This window comes from Pectinophora gossypiella, chromosome 16 (assembly GCF_024362695.1).
Source record: "Pectinophora gossypiella chromosome 16, ilPecGoss1.1, whole genome shotgun sequence".
In the NCBI taxonomy this organism is placed as follows: domain Eukaryota; kingdom Metazoa; phylum Arthropoda; class Insecta; order Lepidoptera; family Gelechiidae; genus Pectinophora; species Pectinophora gossypiella.
In genome coordinates, this window is record NC_065419.1 from 11337147 (window position 1) to 11352272 (window position 15126).

The 15126-nt window shown below is 38.1% G+C and overlaps 1 protein-coding gene across 1 annotated transcript in view; it reads right to left on the minus strand.

Moving 5' to 3' along the window:
- LOC126373759 (nuclear pore membrane glycoprotein 210) overlaps window positions 1-13859 on the minus strand; it is a 38131-nt gene extending 24272 nt beyond the window's left edge. The window contains exons 1-9 of the mRNA XM_050020029.1: window positions 13588-13859; window positions 13353-13503; window positions 12812-12932; window positions 12277-12364; window positions 4441-4677; window positions 2690-3161; window positions 2216-2301; window positions 1371-1547; window positions 323-454 (exon numbers count right to left, since the gene is read on the minus strand). Coding sequence (XP_049875986.1) covers window positions 323-454; window positions 1371-1547; window positions 2216-2301; window positions 2690-3161; window positions 4441-4677; window positions 12277-12364; window positions 12812-12932; window positions 13353-13503; window positions 13588-13751 — 1628 coding nt within the window. The 5' untranslated portion in view covers window positions 13752-13859. The remainder of the gene's footprint in view (window positions 1-322; window positions 455-1370; window positions 1548-2215; window positions 2302-2689; window positions 3162-4440; window positions 4678-12276; window positions 12365-12811; window positions 12933-13352; window positions 13504-13587) is intronic.
- Window positions 13860-15126: the final 1267 nt, after the last annotated feature.

Below are 15126 nucleotides of genomic sequence, written 5' to 3' on the forward strand. Positions count from 1 at the left end.
TCTTCTATCGTGTGGGTTGTGAGGTGTGGTGTCAGGGTTAGTATTGAGCCGCCGAAGGCCCCTGACAAGGCTCATGTAACGACTACTTACTTACATGAGTAAATAGTAACCGGGACCAACGGCTTAACGTGCCTTCCGCACGGATCATCTTACTTTTTGGACAATCAGGTGATCAGCCTGTAATGTCCTAACCAAACTAGGGATCATAAAGTGATTTTTGTCCCAACCGGGATTCGAACCCGGAACCTCCGGATCGTGAGCCCAACGCTCGACCACTGGACCACGGAGGTCGTTGCCGGGTAAATAACTAAATAGTACTTACGTGTGAAAGTTATAGAGTTCTCCGGTGTCGGGGTGTGCGGCGGTGAGGGCCACGTGCAGGTGGTGCGGGCGGCCCACGCGAGCCTGTCCCGACGACGACACCTGGATGTACTCTGCGGGGGCGGACCACACCCTGCGGGTACCATATTTACTCATAAATACTGATCGACAGCGACAATAATACAGGGTGTCAGTGACATAAACATAAATAGCCTATATACGTCCCACTGCTGGGCACGGGCCTCCCCTCAATCAACCGGAGGGGATATGTAGCATACTCCACCACGCTGCTCCACTGCTGGTTGGTGGAGGTATTTTTACGGCTAATAGCCGGGACCCACAGTTTAACGCACGGCTTTTTTGTGTCAGTCACATTGTAACGAAAACTTTGAGGGATGATTCAGACCATGATTCTGAGTTGATATCAAGTGGAATTTCCGTCGCAAAAGTTTGGAACTAAGAATAATAAAAAAAAATTAGCTGAATCATCGGCTTCAGTATTCGTTACCATGTTACTTACACCCCGTAGTACGTACAAGTAGCCAACTAGCCATACAAGTACGTATGGGTGTTAGTGATACCGTAACGAATACTGAGCCATCGCAAAAGTCCAGAATTTAAAATACAAGTAATTTAAAAAGAAACACAAAAAAATCATGAATCGAAAAATGCCACTTAATATCAACTCAAAATCATGGTCTGAATCATCCCTCAAATTGGTTACGTTGTCACTAACATCCTGCATATATATGTCGCAGATGGAATTGGATTTACATGAAAACCTACATCGCTATTACCGGTCGCGCTTATATTTTCGTCGGTGTCTAGCGGTGGCAGACTAACTGCCTGTAATCGCCCCCCGAACTCGTCGCAGTCTCGCGTTCACTCACCAGAGAGCAAAGAAAGTAAGACCGAGGGGGATAGGATACTCGTAAATCTAGTTCAGACGCTGGTAGGGAGCAGAGAGTTTCTGTTCTATACGTAGTATTATTCCTTATTCTAAGTTATTGTCTAACCCTAGTTACTCCACACATCAGACCAGTACTTACTTGCCATATGCCCTGACATGCGGGTACTTCTTCAACATGACTCGTACGCCGAGATCCCCGACGCCGCGCACCGCGACCACGCCATTGGGAGTGAGAGAGATAGGACTATGTGCCTTCTCGCTCTCAGACCATACTACTGCCTCGTCGCCCCCGCCTCGGTGCTGGAGTGTTACTTCTCTGTGAAGGAAATAGAGCTTAGTTTCTTGCTGCTTGTGAGTACTTTATTTATTTATTTATTTATAAAGTACAGCCACATCACATACATTAAAACATTTTGACATATAGGTTACGATAGTATGACTAATATATATGACAATTACGGCGTACATAACTTATACAATAAACACGGGTACATGAGCACGCGACAATAAACATGGGCTTTGGTTAATAGATACCGTAGTAAGCGTTTAAGCGCCTGTGTATTGGTCAAGTTATTTGTGTGCCGCCCGTGCTTAATGGGATCTTAAAATTGTGTCAGACCAAATTAAAACATACACGTCTCACTGCTGGGCAGAGGCACCCCTGGACAACAATCAACCGGAGGGGCTATAGAGGCACCACGCTGCTCTACTGCGGGTTGGTGGTGTGTGTTTTTTTGCCTTCCCCTCCGAAGAATCATCTTACTTTCCTCGCCGAAGTTCTCCCGTCTCTCGCCACGGCATCATGTTAAGGGACTATCCTTTTTTATTTTCAACGTCCCACCCGTTATTGTTAAGTGTTTGTGTATTGCTGAATAATTGTTTTGTGCTTTTTTGTTTTGTATAAATTTGTATAGTGGCGTCTTTAATAGAAATAAATCAATTTTCTTTCTTTTGTTTTTTTTTTTTATTTACAGAGATACTCACTGTACTGTTTCAGTCCAGGCGACGAATAGTTCAGGCGGCACGATCGCTAGAGGTTCCACAGCGATAGCCGACACTTGTCCCTCAACCTGCAATTAAACTAACTCATTATACTAATAATAATTTTATGGCGTGGCGATCTTGTGACGTAGCGAGTAGGCGCTACTACTTCAAAAGCGCACCCCTGATACCGAGCAGCAGTCTCAGTACTGGTTGGAGGTCGAGGAAATGGATTCTGATAGGGCTCTAGCCCATCACCGATTGAGAAATTGGTCGGTGTACTGCGGAACGGAAGGCGATTGGGGCAACCACCTTTAAGGGAGTAATGAAGGCGATTACTCCACCGACAAGAGCGCAGCTCTTAAATAGAGAGAGAATTTTATGGATAAAAAAGCAACGAAGACAAAGGTTACAGGACGACTCGCGTCGTCATAGCAACTGGCAACACACAGATTTCGCTGTACATAACATACGTACCTTATGAGACAACGTCCTTCCAGCAATGGAGTACAATCTCGCGGTGATCGTCAACGCTCCAGCATACCGCGCCACAGCGTCTGTTATCGTCCCATTCTCGGTCGACTTCAACAATTCCACATCAGCTTCGCCTTCCGCCGTCAACCGTATTAGCATTTCACTGCCTGCTGTCAATGCATGACCAGTTTTGTCCAACACTGTACAGTGCGCAATGAATGGCTCCCCGCGAATGAGGAGGTTCGGCGGCCGTAGTGTAACCTTGATTGAATGCGGCTCGGCCACTGATAGCGTCGCCTGGGCAACCTCTGTTACTCCAGACATAAGGACTATTGTCGTTGAGCCGATCTTGTTGCCTCTGACTAAACTGACGGTGTCTTCTAAAGCTGCTATTGACGTGTCCGGTACTTTCATGTAGTAGAGTGTTTCGGATATGTCTTGAACGGTCAATCTTCCTGCGCGTGCTCGCACCACTCTAGGAAAAAAGTTAAGATAAGTTTATATGAGGAGCTCGGTGGCGCAGCGGTAAACGCGCTCAGTCTGCGATTGTTGAAGTTAAGCAGCTTTCGCAAAGGCCGGTCCTAGGATGGGTGACAACAAAAAAAAAATTTCATCTCGAGCTTCTCCGTGCTTCGGAAGGCACGTTAAGCCGTTGGTCCCGGCTGCATTAGCAGTCGTTAATAACCATCAATCCGCACTGGGCCCGTGTGATGGTTTAAGGCCCGATCTCCCTATCCAACCATAGGGAAGGCCCGTGCTCCAGCAGTTACGTTGAGGACGTTAATGGGCTGATGATGATGATGATGAAGTTTATATAACAAATTATAAGTAAGTAACACAATTCCGTGCTTCGGAAGGCACGTTAAGCCGTTGGCCCCGGTTACTATTTACTGATGTAAGTGAGTAATCGTTACGTGAGCCATGTCAAGGGCCTTGGCGGCTTAATTATAACCCTGACACCAGAGTTCATGAGGTTGGTATTGCACCTCACAACCCACACGATAGAAGAAGAAGTAACACAATGAGATGTTTAACATAACACATAGCGCCACTCCTCGCCAGCTATGTTTAAGTCCCACGTAGTAGAGGGCAAACCTATTGCTATTAGCCGGGCACAAATCCAAAAATGCGAGAAGTTTAATTCGAAAACCAAATAATAAACTTTTTCAATTTCCTTGCAAAGTTAAAAGTGTTCTCTTTAATTATTTATATTAAAGAAAAAAAGAAAAAAGAAAAAGTTATTTATTTCAACAAAAAGGTACAATCATTGCCAAGTGTAGCCTTCTGTTAAGTGAACAACACCTGTGTATATTATTCTCTATTCTCAACTTTCAATATTCTTTATTTGCATACTATGATGGTGTACAAGTTTGTAAGTTACATATGAGTTTCACATCATAGACCCTTTCGGGCACAACAAAATAGAAGTTTAAAAGAGAGAAGGAAGCTTTAATTGTAACATCAGTATCATTATTCACTAGTGCTGTAGTAACATTTATTAATTAGAAGTTCTTTTACTTTTTTAATAAAGATTTTGTCACGTTTTTCTTCTTTTAATATGTTAGGCAATAGTTAATACATATGTTTAATGTGTTTTTTTTATTCTATGCTATAACTTAATACAATACCACAGATATATCGAAATTACTCACACCTTCTCTCGTGTATTGTGAGATCAGTGACCGATCTTATCAACCCTGGTGTCAGGGTTACTATTGACGATACCCACTAAAATACTCTACTTGAATACTCACTTATACCGCAACGTGTCATGTGGCGCGATGGTAGCGATGGCCGGAGTGAGCACGACACTGGCCACCACGCTCAGCGTGAAGTCCGTGCAGATGTTAGTGTCTGACAAACAGACAGTCACACGACACTCGCCCATAGCTTGCCCGTAGAGTAGCACCGAGTGGGACCGCAATCCTAATGCTTCTAGCTCAGCGACTCCACGCGGTGCTTCGTAGTCTGTGTCGCGCCACCGCACTAACCTGAGAGAGAATTTTATTTATTAATACTTTCGTACTTTCATACATGACGAGCTCAGTGGCGCAGCGGTAAACGCGCTCGGTCTGCAATTGTTGAAGTTAAACAACTTTCGCAAAGGCCGGTCATAGGATGGGTGACCACAAAAAAAAAGTTTTCATCTCGAGCTCCTCCGCGCTTCGGAAGGAACGTTAAGCCGTTGGTCCCGGCCGCATTAGCAGTCGTTAATAACCATCAATCCGCACTGGGCCCGCGTGATGGTTTAAAGCCCGATCTCTCTATCCATCCACAGGGAAGGCCCGTGCCCCAGCAGTGGGGACGTTAATGGGCTGATGATGATGATGACTTTCATACATAAAGGCGATATTCCGGTTCCAAGTGTCATACTATTTTGAATGAAAGGTCAATGGCCTGGTCTTCTGTCCCTGAAGGTGTGAAGCTCCAGTACAGTGTGTATAGGGACCACTGGATCGTGGCGAGGTGTACAGGAGGCTTTAGATAACTCTGCTTCGTTCTAGACTTTTTTTCGTTCAACTAGTTAGAAAAAATGCTCTTATACAGGGTGTTAGTGACATCGTAACAGATACTAAGGGGAATGATTCAGGCTATGATTCTGTGTTAATATCAAGTGGAATTTTCCGTCGCAAAATTAATTTTTTTTAAATTATTTTCAATTCTATACTTTTCTGATGGAAAATTTCACTTGATATTAACTCAGAATAATGAGCTGAATCAACCCTGTCAGTATTAATTACGATGTCACGTACACCCTGTATATGTACGAGTATTAGATATGTTAGGGCTGATGTGAACCTAATGTAGGCGGTAGGTGTACTCAGTTATCATTATCAGAAAAATATTTACCATAATATTTACCAAGAATGTTGCTGTACAAAAACAAAAAAAGAATCGCAAAAATGACGTCATAACTTACACAATACGACATAATGTGCAAATTATGAACAGTGACTCATAACATTGTACGACGTAACAACAATTATGTAAATATATGCAACAGATGTATATTCTTAAGTAATTTAACCGTTCCGTGCATACATTGTCTGGGATACACAAAGAAAAACTGAGAATTACACACCATACATAACATCGGTACTAACATAAGCTCGACTAATTGGGTTGTGTACAAGGTTCAAGATAAATTATGAAATTCTGATTCAGAAATCAGAATCATATATTCAACATAATTATCATGGATAAAACTGTTGAAGGTCAATGTATCATTTTTGAAATTACGTCATTTCATAAGGTGTTGTGGTTGAGGTGAAGAAATGACAAGAAACTGCAACAGCAACACATCTTTTAAAAATTCAAATTCAAATTCAAATTCAAAAATATCTTTATTCAGTAGGTAACATAGTTACACTTTGAATCGTCAATTTTACATAACGAACGTCTCATCCGCCTAAAACTACTGCAGCTTCTCACAACCTGTATAGCCGGGGAAAAGAAGCTGCAAGAAAAACCTCGGCACAGGGCCCTAGACGTTCTTTAAAAAAATAAAAATAAACATAAAACATAAAATATTGGTATACAATTGAGTAATTTAGCTGCCTAATATCAGTTCTCAGACAGTTAATCCCATGCATTCATATCTTCTAAATAATCACTAACTTTATAATAACCTTTTTTGTAAAGTTTTTGTTTAACTACTGTCTTAAAACAGTTGAAAGGCAAATTCTGAATGTCAATGGGAATCTTATTGTAAAAACGTATACATTGCCCCTTAAAAGATTTAGTAATCTTATGTAATCGACTGACTTGTAAAGCAAGTTTATTTTTGTTCCTGGTATTAACAATGTGCCGATCGCTATTTTTTGCAAATAATCCTATATGTTTTTTTACATATATTAAGTTTTCAAAGATATATTGTGATGCCAAAGTTAAAATATTAATTTCTTTAAATTTATTTCTAAGTGACATCTTGGGTCCCAATTTGTAAATCGCCCGAATGGCTCGCTTTTGCAGAACAAAAATGCTGTTCATATCTGCAGCATGACCCCACAGCAAGATGCCGTACGACATTAGACTGTGGAAGTAGGCAAAATAAACTAATCGCGCGGTTTCTACATCGGTTATTAAACGAATTTTTTTGACCGCGAATGCTGCTGAGCTGAGCCTTTTGGACAACTTATCAATATGAGGACTCCATTGCAACTTAGCGTCCAAAGTAATTCCCAAAAATACAGCAGTATCCGTGAGGTCCAATTCCTTATTTTTTACAATAATAGAATCGAGGGGCCTACTAACATTCGATAACGTAAAATAAACATATTTTGTTTTATTTTCATTAAGTAGCAGGTTGTTTACAGTAAACCAATCCACTACCTCTGAAATGGCGTTGTTTACATCGTCAAAGGAATCTTGTCGTCTCTTTACTTTAAAAAGTAAGGAGGTATCATCTGCAAACAGCACCACCTCATGTTTTACAAGACTAGGTAGGTCGTTTATGTAAACTAGGAATAGAAATGGACCTAGAATTGAGCCCTGCGGGACGCCTATAGTGACGTTAGATCCACACGATCTGGAGCCATGCACATCAACCCTCTGAACGCGGCCACTAAGGTATGACTCCAAAAGAGCGATGGCATTATCAGTTATTCCATAGTGACGAAGTTTCGCGACCAAGATATCATGACAAACGCAATCGAAGGCTTTGGAAAGGTCGCAAAAGACACCAATAGCATCTTTGGACTCCTCCCAAGCCTGAAAAACATGATTTATTAACTCAACACCAGCATCGGTTGTTGAGCGACCCTTTGTGAAACCAAATTGTTTATTAGACATTAAATTGTTTAAATTGAAATGTTGAAGTAATTGCAGTAATAAAATTTTTTCAAATATTTTACTAAGCGTGGGTAGTATAGATATTGGTCTAAAATTAGTAGGGTCAGAAGTACTACCAGCTTTAAACAATGGAATGACTTTACTGTGCTTCATTAAATCTGGAAACACACCATTGTCTACACATTTATTAAATATACATGATAGATAGGGAGCTATGCAATCAATCACGGAGTTAATGACTTTAACAGAGAGACCATGAATATCTGCAGTCTTTTTGATTTCTAAAGATTTAAAAGCTCTTAAGACGTCCCTAGGACTCACGTGTGTAAATGTTAGTTTATCTACTTTGGACGTATCTATGTGCTCCCTTACAAGTGATTGAGCGAGTGCAGGAGATGACTTCAAGTCCTTGGTAGTCGAAAATGGAATGTCAGTAAAGAATTTTTCAAAAGCTTCAGCAACTTGCTTATCATTTGTGAGTAGTTTACCGTCAATTTGTAATTGATACTCGAGATCGCGTGCTTTGACTTTCCCAGTTTCGCTATTAATAACTTTCCAAGTCATTTTAATAATATCTGAGCTACCTTTAATTTTACTGCTAACAAACATTGCCTTCGCGGTAACGCAAACACGTTTGAAAACTTTTGAATACTGTTTTACATAGTCGTGAAAAGCTACGCTATGATTGTATGTTCTTTCTTCGTAAAGTTCATACAACCTGTTTCTACTCTTATAAATTCCTACCGTCGCCCAGTCACTAAAAATTGGTGTGTCTGCTTTCTTAATTGTTTTTGCCTTAAATACTTTATTAAATTCCGATTTTGTTAGATTAAATAGGGAGTTATATAACAAATTTGGGTCATCACAGTAAGGAAGTTCTGGTAATTTGTTTGACATATTATCTTTGAATTGTTCTAAACGACTACTTGATATGGGATTGCATGTAACATCCTTTTTCAGTGAGCGGTCAACAAATAAGTTGAAAGATATTTGTTGACCACAGTGATCTGACTTTAATTTATTAATTATTAATTTATCACAAGGTTCTAAGTTACTAAAAATATTATCGATACATTTCGCGGACTGTGACGTGATTCGGGTTGGTTCTGAAAAAAGATTTACAAGATTATAACACAGAAATAAAGATTTGAATGTAGTACTTAATGAGCAATTTTCCAGAATATCAATATTAAAATCACCGCAGACGATAACATGTTTGCTTTTATTACATAATTTGCATAAAGCTTCATCAATAACTTTCTCAAATAGATCATAAGATGAAGCGGGGGGTCTGTATACGCTCAATACAATAAGCCGGCTGAGTTCAATACAGGCTAGCTCAACAGTTCGCTCAACTGAGAGACTTACAATATCCGTTCGTTCCTTATATTTTAAACAATTACGTACTAATATTAATGAACCGCCACGGATAGCCGTCTCCCTGCTGTACGAGCTGGCAACCTGGTGATTATTGAAGCAAACGAACTCATGTTTTTTTAGCCAATGTTCAGTTACGCACATAATATCAACACAATTACTGTTTAAAAAAAGTTCAATTTCAAGTTCCTTGCCCAATATTCCTTGTATGTTTTGATGTACCAGGTTGATTACATTTGTATTTTTCTTATTGCATTTTATATTTAATATGTCCTCATTTAACTTACTACAGCCAAAGTTTTTCTCTGTTGTCATTAAATTTAATTTAAATTACAAATGTCAGAAATAAAAATAGGCTGCTCAATAGGAGCAGACGCGTTAAAAGCCAACGAATTGGCTGATTCTATTGTAAAAAAAAAGGATAGCGACTTCGCTATTTGTCTTTTGTAAAAGTTAGATAGATAGTAATATCTACCTTTGGTCAAATAAAAATTCCTAACATAGGAATTCGTATCAATGAACTGAAATTTATTATAATAATCGCATACTAAAGTATGCAATGTCAGGTTTAGATCATGCCTAAACTTATTTTCGGAATTAAGCTGACTTTGGCTGAAAGGCAATGCAAACAAAATCACTTGTTCTACATTCGGTAGGCTGTTAAGTAAGGAAATATAATGGGAAAGTAGTTCTTTGTTCGCGTTACCTCTCCTACCGGCCAAGATTATGATTGTACTATTTTTCGAGAATTTATAAGAAATTATTCTTTTTAAAATGTCTAAATAGGAGGCACCCGGCATACAATTATTAATTACTGCCCGCCTCAAGAAATGGCTAAGTTGTAAACCCATTGTTTTGCCAATTTCGTCACTAAACATAATAATATTTTGCGCTTTGTTTACCGGCGCGGGCGCCGCCTGCCCGGTCGCCGACGAGAAGGACGTATTATTGTCATTAACAATTGGTGTGAGGAGCAAGTCCTGCGCCGCCGGTACCAGCTGATGGGCCGGCGCGGGCGCGGACAGCGGGGAGGACTCGGAAACACGAGCAGGCCGCTCAGTCTGCGAGGATGAATGATTGCAACTATACTGACGATTAATTAGTGAATCGAAGCGTTCCGCGTTGTGAAAACTCAAATTCACTAACTTATCAGCGGCCAGCTCGTGCTTTCGAATAGTTTTCTGAGCTACTTCGTAGTCCAGTGTCATATTTTCTAAGGATTTTGTCAGTTTTTTTTATCTGTGCCTGGAGCTGATCAATTTCACACTCATATTTTTTTGTTTGGTTTTCTAACGTTACGGTACAAGTATTAATTTCGTTCAATAGATGTTGCCCCGTATTAAACAAGTGGTGGTGTGAAGTTGATGCTTGTGGTGAGTCACAAGTGAGGTTACTCTTTGAACACAACACCTCGTGAGATGGGGTGGCGGCAGGGACCAAGTCAGGTGAGTCTGTGATCAGCTCGTCAAACAGCGATTGTGTCCGAGACGTTTTAGAAGTACTGTCCGCGAGTTCAAAGTCCGATATTTGTTTATGCGCGTCGCGCAGCTCGCGTTCCAGAACAACGGTGCGCTTGAGGGCGGTCTCAAACTCATCGCAGCTCCGGTCAAACACATGCACCGTTCTTTGTAGCTGGTCATTTTGGTCTTCCACATCATTTAAACGCTGATGTAAAGCCGCCATCTCACTCTTTAATTGTTTATTTTGTTCTAGTATGACTAATACCTCCTTCTCGCTATCCTCTCTCTCTGATAGTAGCTGCTCACATAACGCTTTAGAATTCTTAAGTTCTAGTAAAGTCAGCTTTAATTGATCTTCTAGCTTACGAGCTGCCACACTGCGAGTAGTCATAGAAGACATAGTACTCATAGTGTTTTAGAGGCAACAAAAAGAAAAGAAAACGTGTCAGTGAGAAGCCACCAAAGAAAGAGTGGTAGTTACTTACAATTTTGATAATCGTTATTCTTTAATAAGTATTTAAAATGCACTATAGATTCCGAAAAGATTACGCACTTTTGAGTTTGTAACGGTTTAACTGACACAAAGACACTTATCACAATTTAAACGCCTTATAGCACTTATAACCACACAAATTTATACAATATTGTTAAAATATGATAAGAATATTATGACGAAATTGGTTTTTTATGAATTTATATACGATAAATTAATTTAAATAATTAAAAACTACGAGAGCTAATTTGTTTACAACTTAACCGTAGGGTTGCCAATATAACCGTGAATCAAATATTATTACTAGATTACTAAATAATGACAGATCTAAAACTAACGAAAAACATTTTCTTTTTTCTATTTAACTTATTTATGAATTTAAAAAAAACGTAATAATAAGTCAAGGTATTTTATCACATTTTTCTATGACGTCACAATATGCTTTTTCTTTCATACAAATTCCATAGTAATTTCGTGTTTTGAAGTTTATTAAAAAGGAAGTAATTGATTTAATTAATTGGAAACTAGCCTATAAATCTTATGTAATCAGTCGATTACATAAGATTACTAAATCTTTTAAGGGGCAATGTATACGTTTTTACATAAGATTCCCATTGACATTCAGAATTTGCCTTTCAACTGCTTTAAGACAGTAGTTAAACAAAAACTTTCCAAAAAAGGTTATTATAAAGTTAGTGATTATTTAGAAGATATGAATGCATGGGATTAACTGTCTGAGAACTGATATTAGGCAGCTAAATTACTCAATTGTATATCAATATTTTATGTTTATTTTTTTAAAGAACGTCTAGGGCCCTGTGCCGAGGTTTTTCTTGCAGCTTCTTTTCCCCGGCTATACAGGTTGTGAGAAGCTGCAGTAGTTTTAGGCGGATGAGACGTTCGTTATGTAAAAATTGACGATTCAAAGTGTAACTATATTACCTACTGAATAAAGATATTTTTGAATTTGAATTTTGAATTTGAATTTGAATAAGAGGTGAGTACCCAAGGTTCACAAAACCCCGTCTTCTGAGTCTCTGTTGTCTATGCCTTAGAACATGCATAACCTCCGTTTTTTACGAAGTTTTGTAACGACGAACGTTTTTTACCCTTTAACGCTATTGTTTAACAAACCTGACCTTCTAATATTAATCATAAACTTCTGAAGGATTATTTCATCATGTGAGATAAAGTAAGTATACATGTTTGTCTATACAAACCCAATGTATAATATGTACAGTGTGTGTTTTTCGTTGATCAAACCTACAAACACATAACATGACATAAACAGCTTATATACAACCCACTGCTCGACACAGGCCGCCTCTCAATCACTCAAATTACATTCACGTACCATAGATGTAAAATATTTATTTATTTCTATTTGGAGAAAAAACAGATACAGGCTTATGATAATTGCAATCATAGTTTTCTTTAATGTATAGATGGATATTTATAAATATACTTACGTAACAAGAAGATCTTCACCAGCGCTATGACCAAGGTTCTCTATACTCCAGGTAAAACTGACACCTTCTAGAGTGGAGAATGTATTCCCTGTAACAACATAATGTTTAGGCAACCTTTTAATGATTTAAACTTTGCTCAAAAGATGTCATTTTGGCATTAATGGAATTGCTCACAACATTAATAACTAAAATAAAAATGGAGACCTATTCATATTTTGTCTATCTGCCAATTGTTTTTGCATTTTAAAACTAAATAGGTAAATAATTCTATTTTACACAAATAAAAAATAAATCTAAGGGAAACTACACATCAGCACAAATTTTAAACAATAGATAGAGAAATCTTTTGAGGTTTACACAGTTATTAATTATAATAGTTAAAACCTTTTCACATTGATATCATATCCCTGATTTTAATGTGGTATTTAATTATGATAGAAAAATTACTTGTCTCACTGAGACAACTGGACTGGACTTGAGTCTTGTCTGATTAATACTTTTTGTTACTCATCATTTAATGCATAAATAAACTTACCCTGATCATCATAAGCAACTACTTCGAAAGCCTCTGGGGCCTCCTCTAGGTATAGCTTCCATGTTGTACTCATCACTTTCAATGACCTGATCTTGTCAATGTCTACATCTCCTCGTAATATCTGGAAAAATATCAGTCTTATTTCACTTAATTTTGTATAAATACAACAATTTTATTAAAAGAAAGAAAATATTTATTCGGCAAAATTATCCTCAGTATACTGTTGACAACTCTCAGCTGGAAATTGAATTGGAAATTTTGTATGAAAAGACAGTAGGATTTACATAAACCTGTATGAAGCAAACAGCTAATTAGCAAGGCTAACTATGCTAAATGAATGATTTTAATTTTTAAAAGATTTTAAAAGTCCTAACATTTAAATCTTTAGACAGAAAATCCAGTAATATATTTTACAGTAATTCATACAGTGTACTATTTTTTCAAGTTTTATCATTGGTTATAGTACTACCATGCGATCTTCATGCGATGTTTATAAATAAACCGGCGTGTTCCCGCCAATTTGGGAAACCAAGCCCCTTACCTCGCCAGAGTTGACTTCCTCGGCCAAGATGATGACTGTTCCGGGTGGCACGCAAGACTTGGCCACCGACACACGTGCCGCCCGCGAACAATGTCCCCAACTGTCCTCGTACTGAGGCTCCAAATCAATGATGTCATCGCGAGACAAACTCCTACAAAAAACACCATTACATAATCAAATCACCCACTTTTTTTCAATCTATAATACTTGTTTAACATATTTAAACTTTGCTTACCAAGTATAACAGCCCCCTTCGATGATTTCAAACGTAAAATTAACGTGTATGTCCTCGAACCATGGTAACAACACTCTCGGTGTATTGATTTTAGCACTTTCACACGAAATTATTAGTAATTGTAGCACGCATATAGCGAAGACAGTTTTTGATAACAGTTCCATAATTATTATCAATGTAATTACATAAGTAAAACGAAAATATTCACAGTTTCTTAAACACCTCTAACCTCAAAACACAACCACAAATACGAACGAAACTCGCGCAGCCTACTCGCGCCTCAGTCGCGCTGTTTGGCCATTCATTCTTTCATTCATCGTTCGCAACAAAGACCTTGTATAGAATAGACGGAGCATATTTAAGACGAAAGAAAAACATAGGTTTTGTCTTTCGCACTCATGTGAGCCGTCATAAGTTAAAAAGAGATAAATATACTATCGTCGTAACGTCTTTTGTACTCGTGTAGCGGGTTTGTTATAGAAACGTACCTATAGTATATATTTTTGTATCAGAACCACTAGTGCCGTTCCATGTCTTTATCGACATTATTATTGGCTAAATATTTCATGTTAGTCCAAGATCTAAAAAAATATACATTACAAATTGAATGATTAATTAAATACAGAAATAACGACCTAGTATCCATACCTGGGTGGGTAGAACCACAAGTAAATTAGTTAAAACGATACCTATTTGTACCCTGATAGAAAGATACCTAAGAAGAACCGTACGTTGCGGTGACAGATTCAGAACCACTTATTCAACGTAATTATCATGGACAAACTTGTTAAAGGTCAATTTATCATTTTTGAATCTATGTCATTTCGCAAGGTGTTATGGCCGAGGAGGTCGAGGACGGTCCATCTAGTCCACATATACTATAGTATCATTTTAATACGACATTGCGGCCACCCTTTGGTTGCTATAAATCACATACCTACCCTTTTATAAAAATTAAATACACGTTTTTCATTGACTTGACCGGAAATCGAATCGGCTCTCGATACAAGAAGTAGACGACCTTCTAGTATATTTCGGGGATTATCTCAATGCGATTAAAGATTAAAAGCAAATACTTCTTTATAAGATTTTTATTCAATATAGTTAGAATACAATGACTACGAAGCACTGAACAATTCCGACTTTTGGTGATAAAAAAAAATATTTCCTCTTGTTCACTTTCTTTAGAAGTGTATAGTGTCGGCTCTGGTCGTTATAACTTTACCTGCAAGAATGGCACATATTAACGTGGAGCACACAAATACACAAGCATTGCATGTTTACACATTGCACATAGAAGGAATAATCACAGGTAATTACAAAAATAGTTATTCATACTAATTATTTATAGAAGGAATAATCACAGGTAATTACCAAAATAGTTATTCATACTAATTATTTTGTGCAATAGAGAATATTTGTATTGTATTGAAATATTTTTTCCATGCTAATGTAGAATACAAAAACGAAATAGCTGCAAATTTATCTATAAACTTATAACTAAACTTAAACTCACCTTATGTGAGATATGTGAGTGAA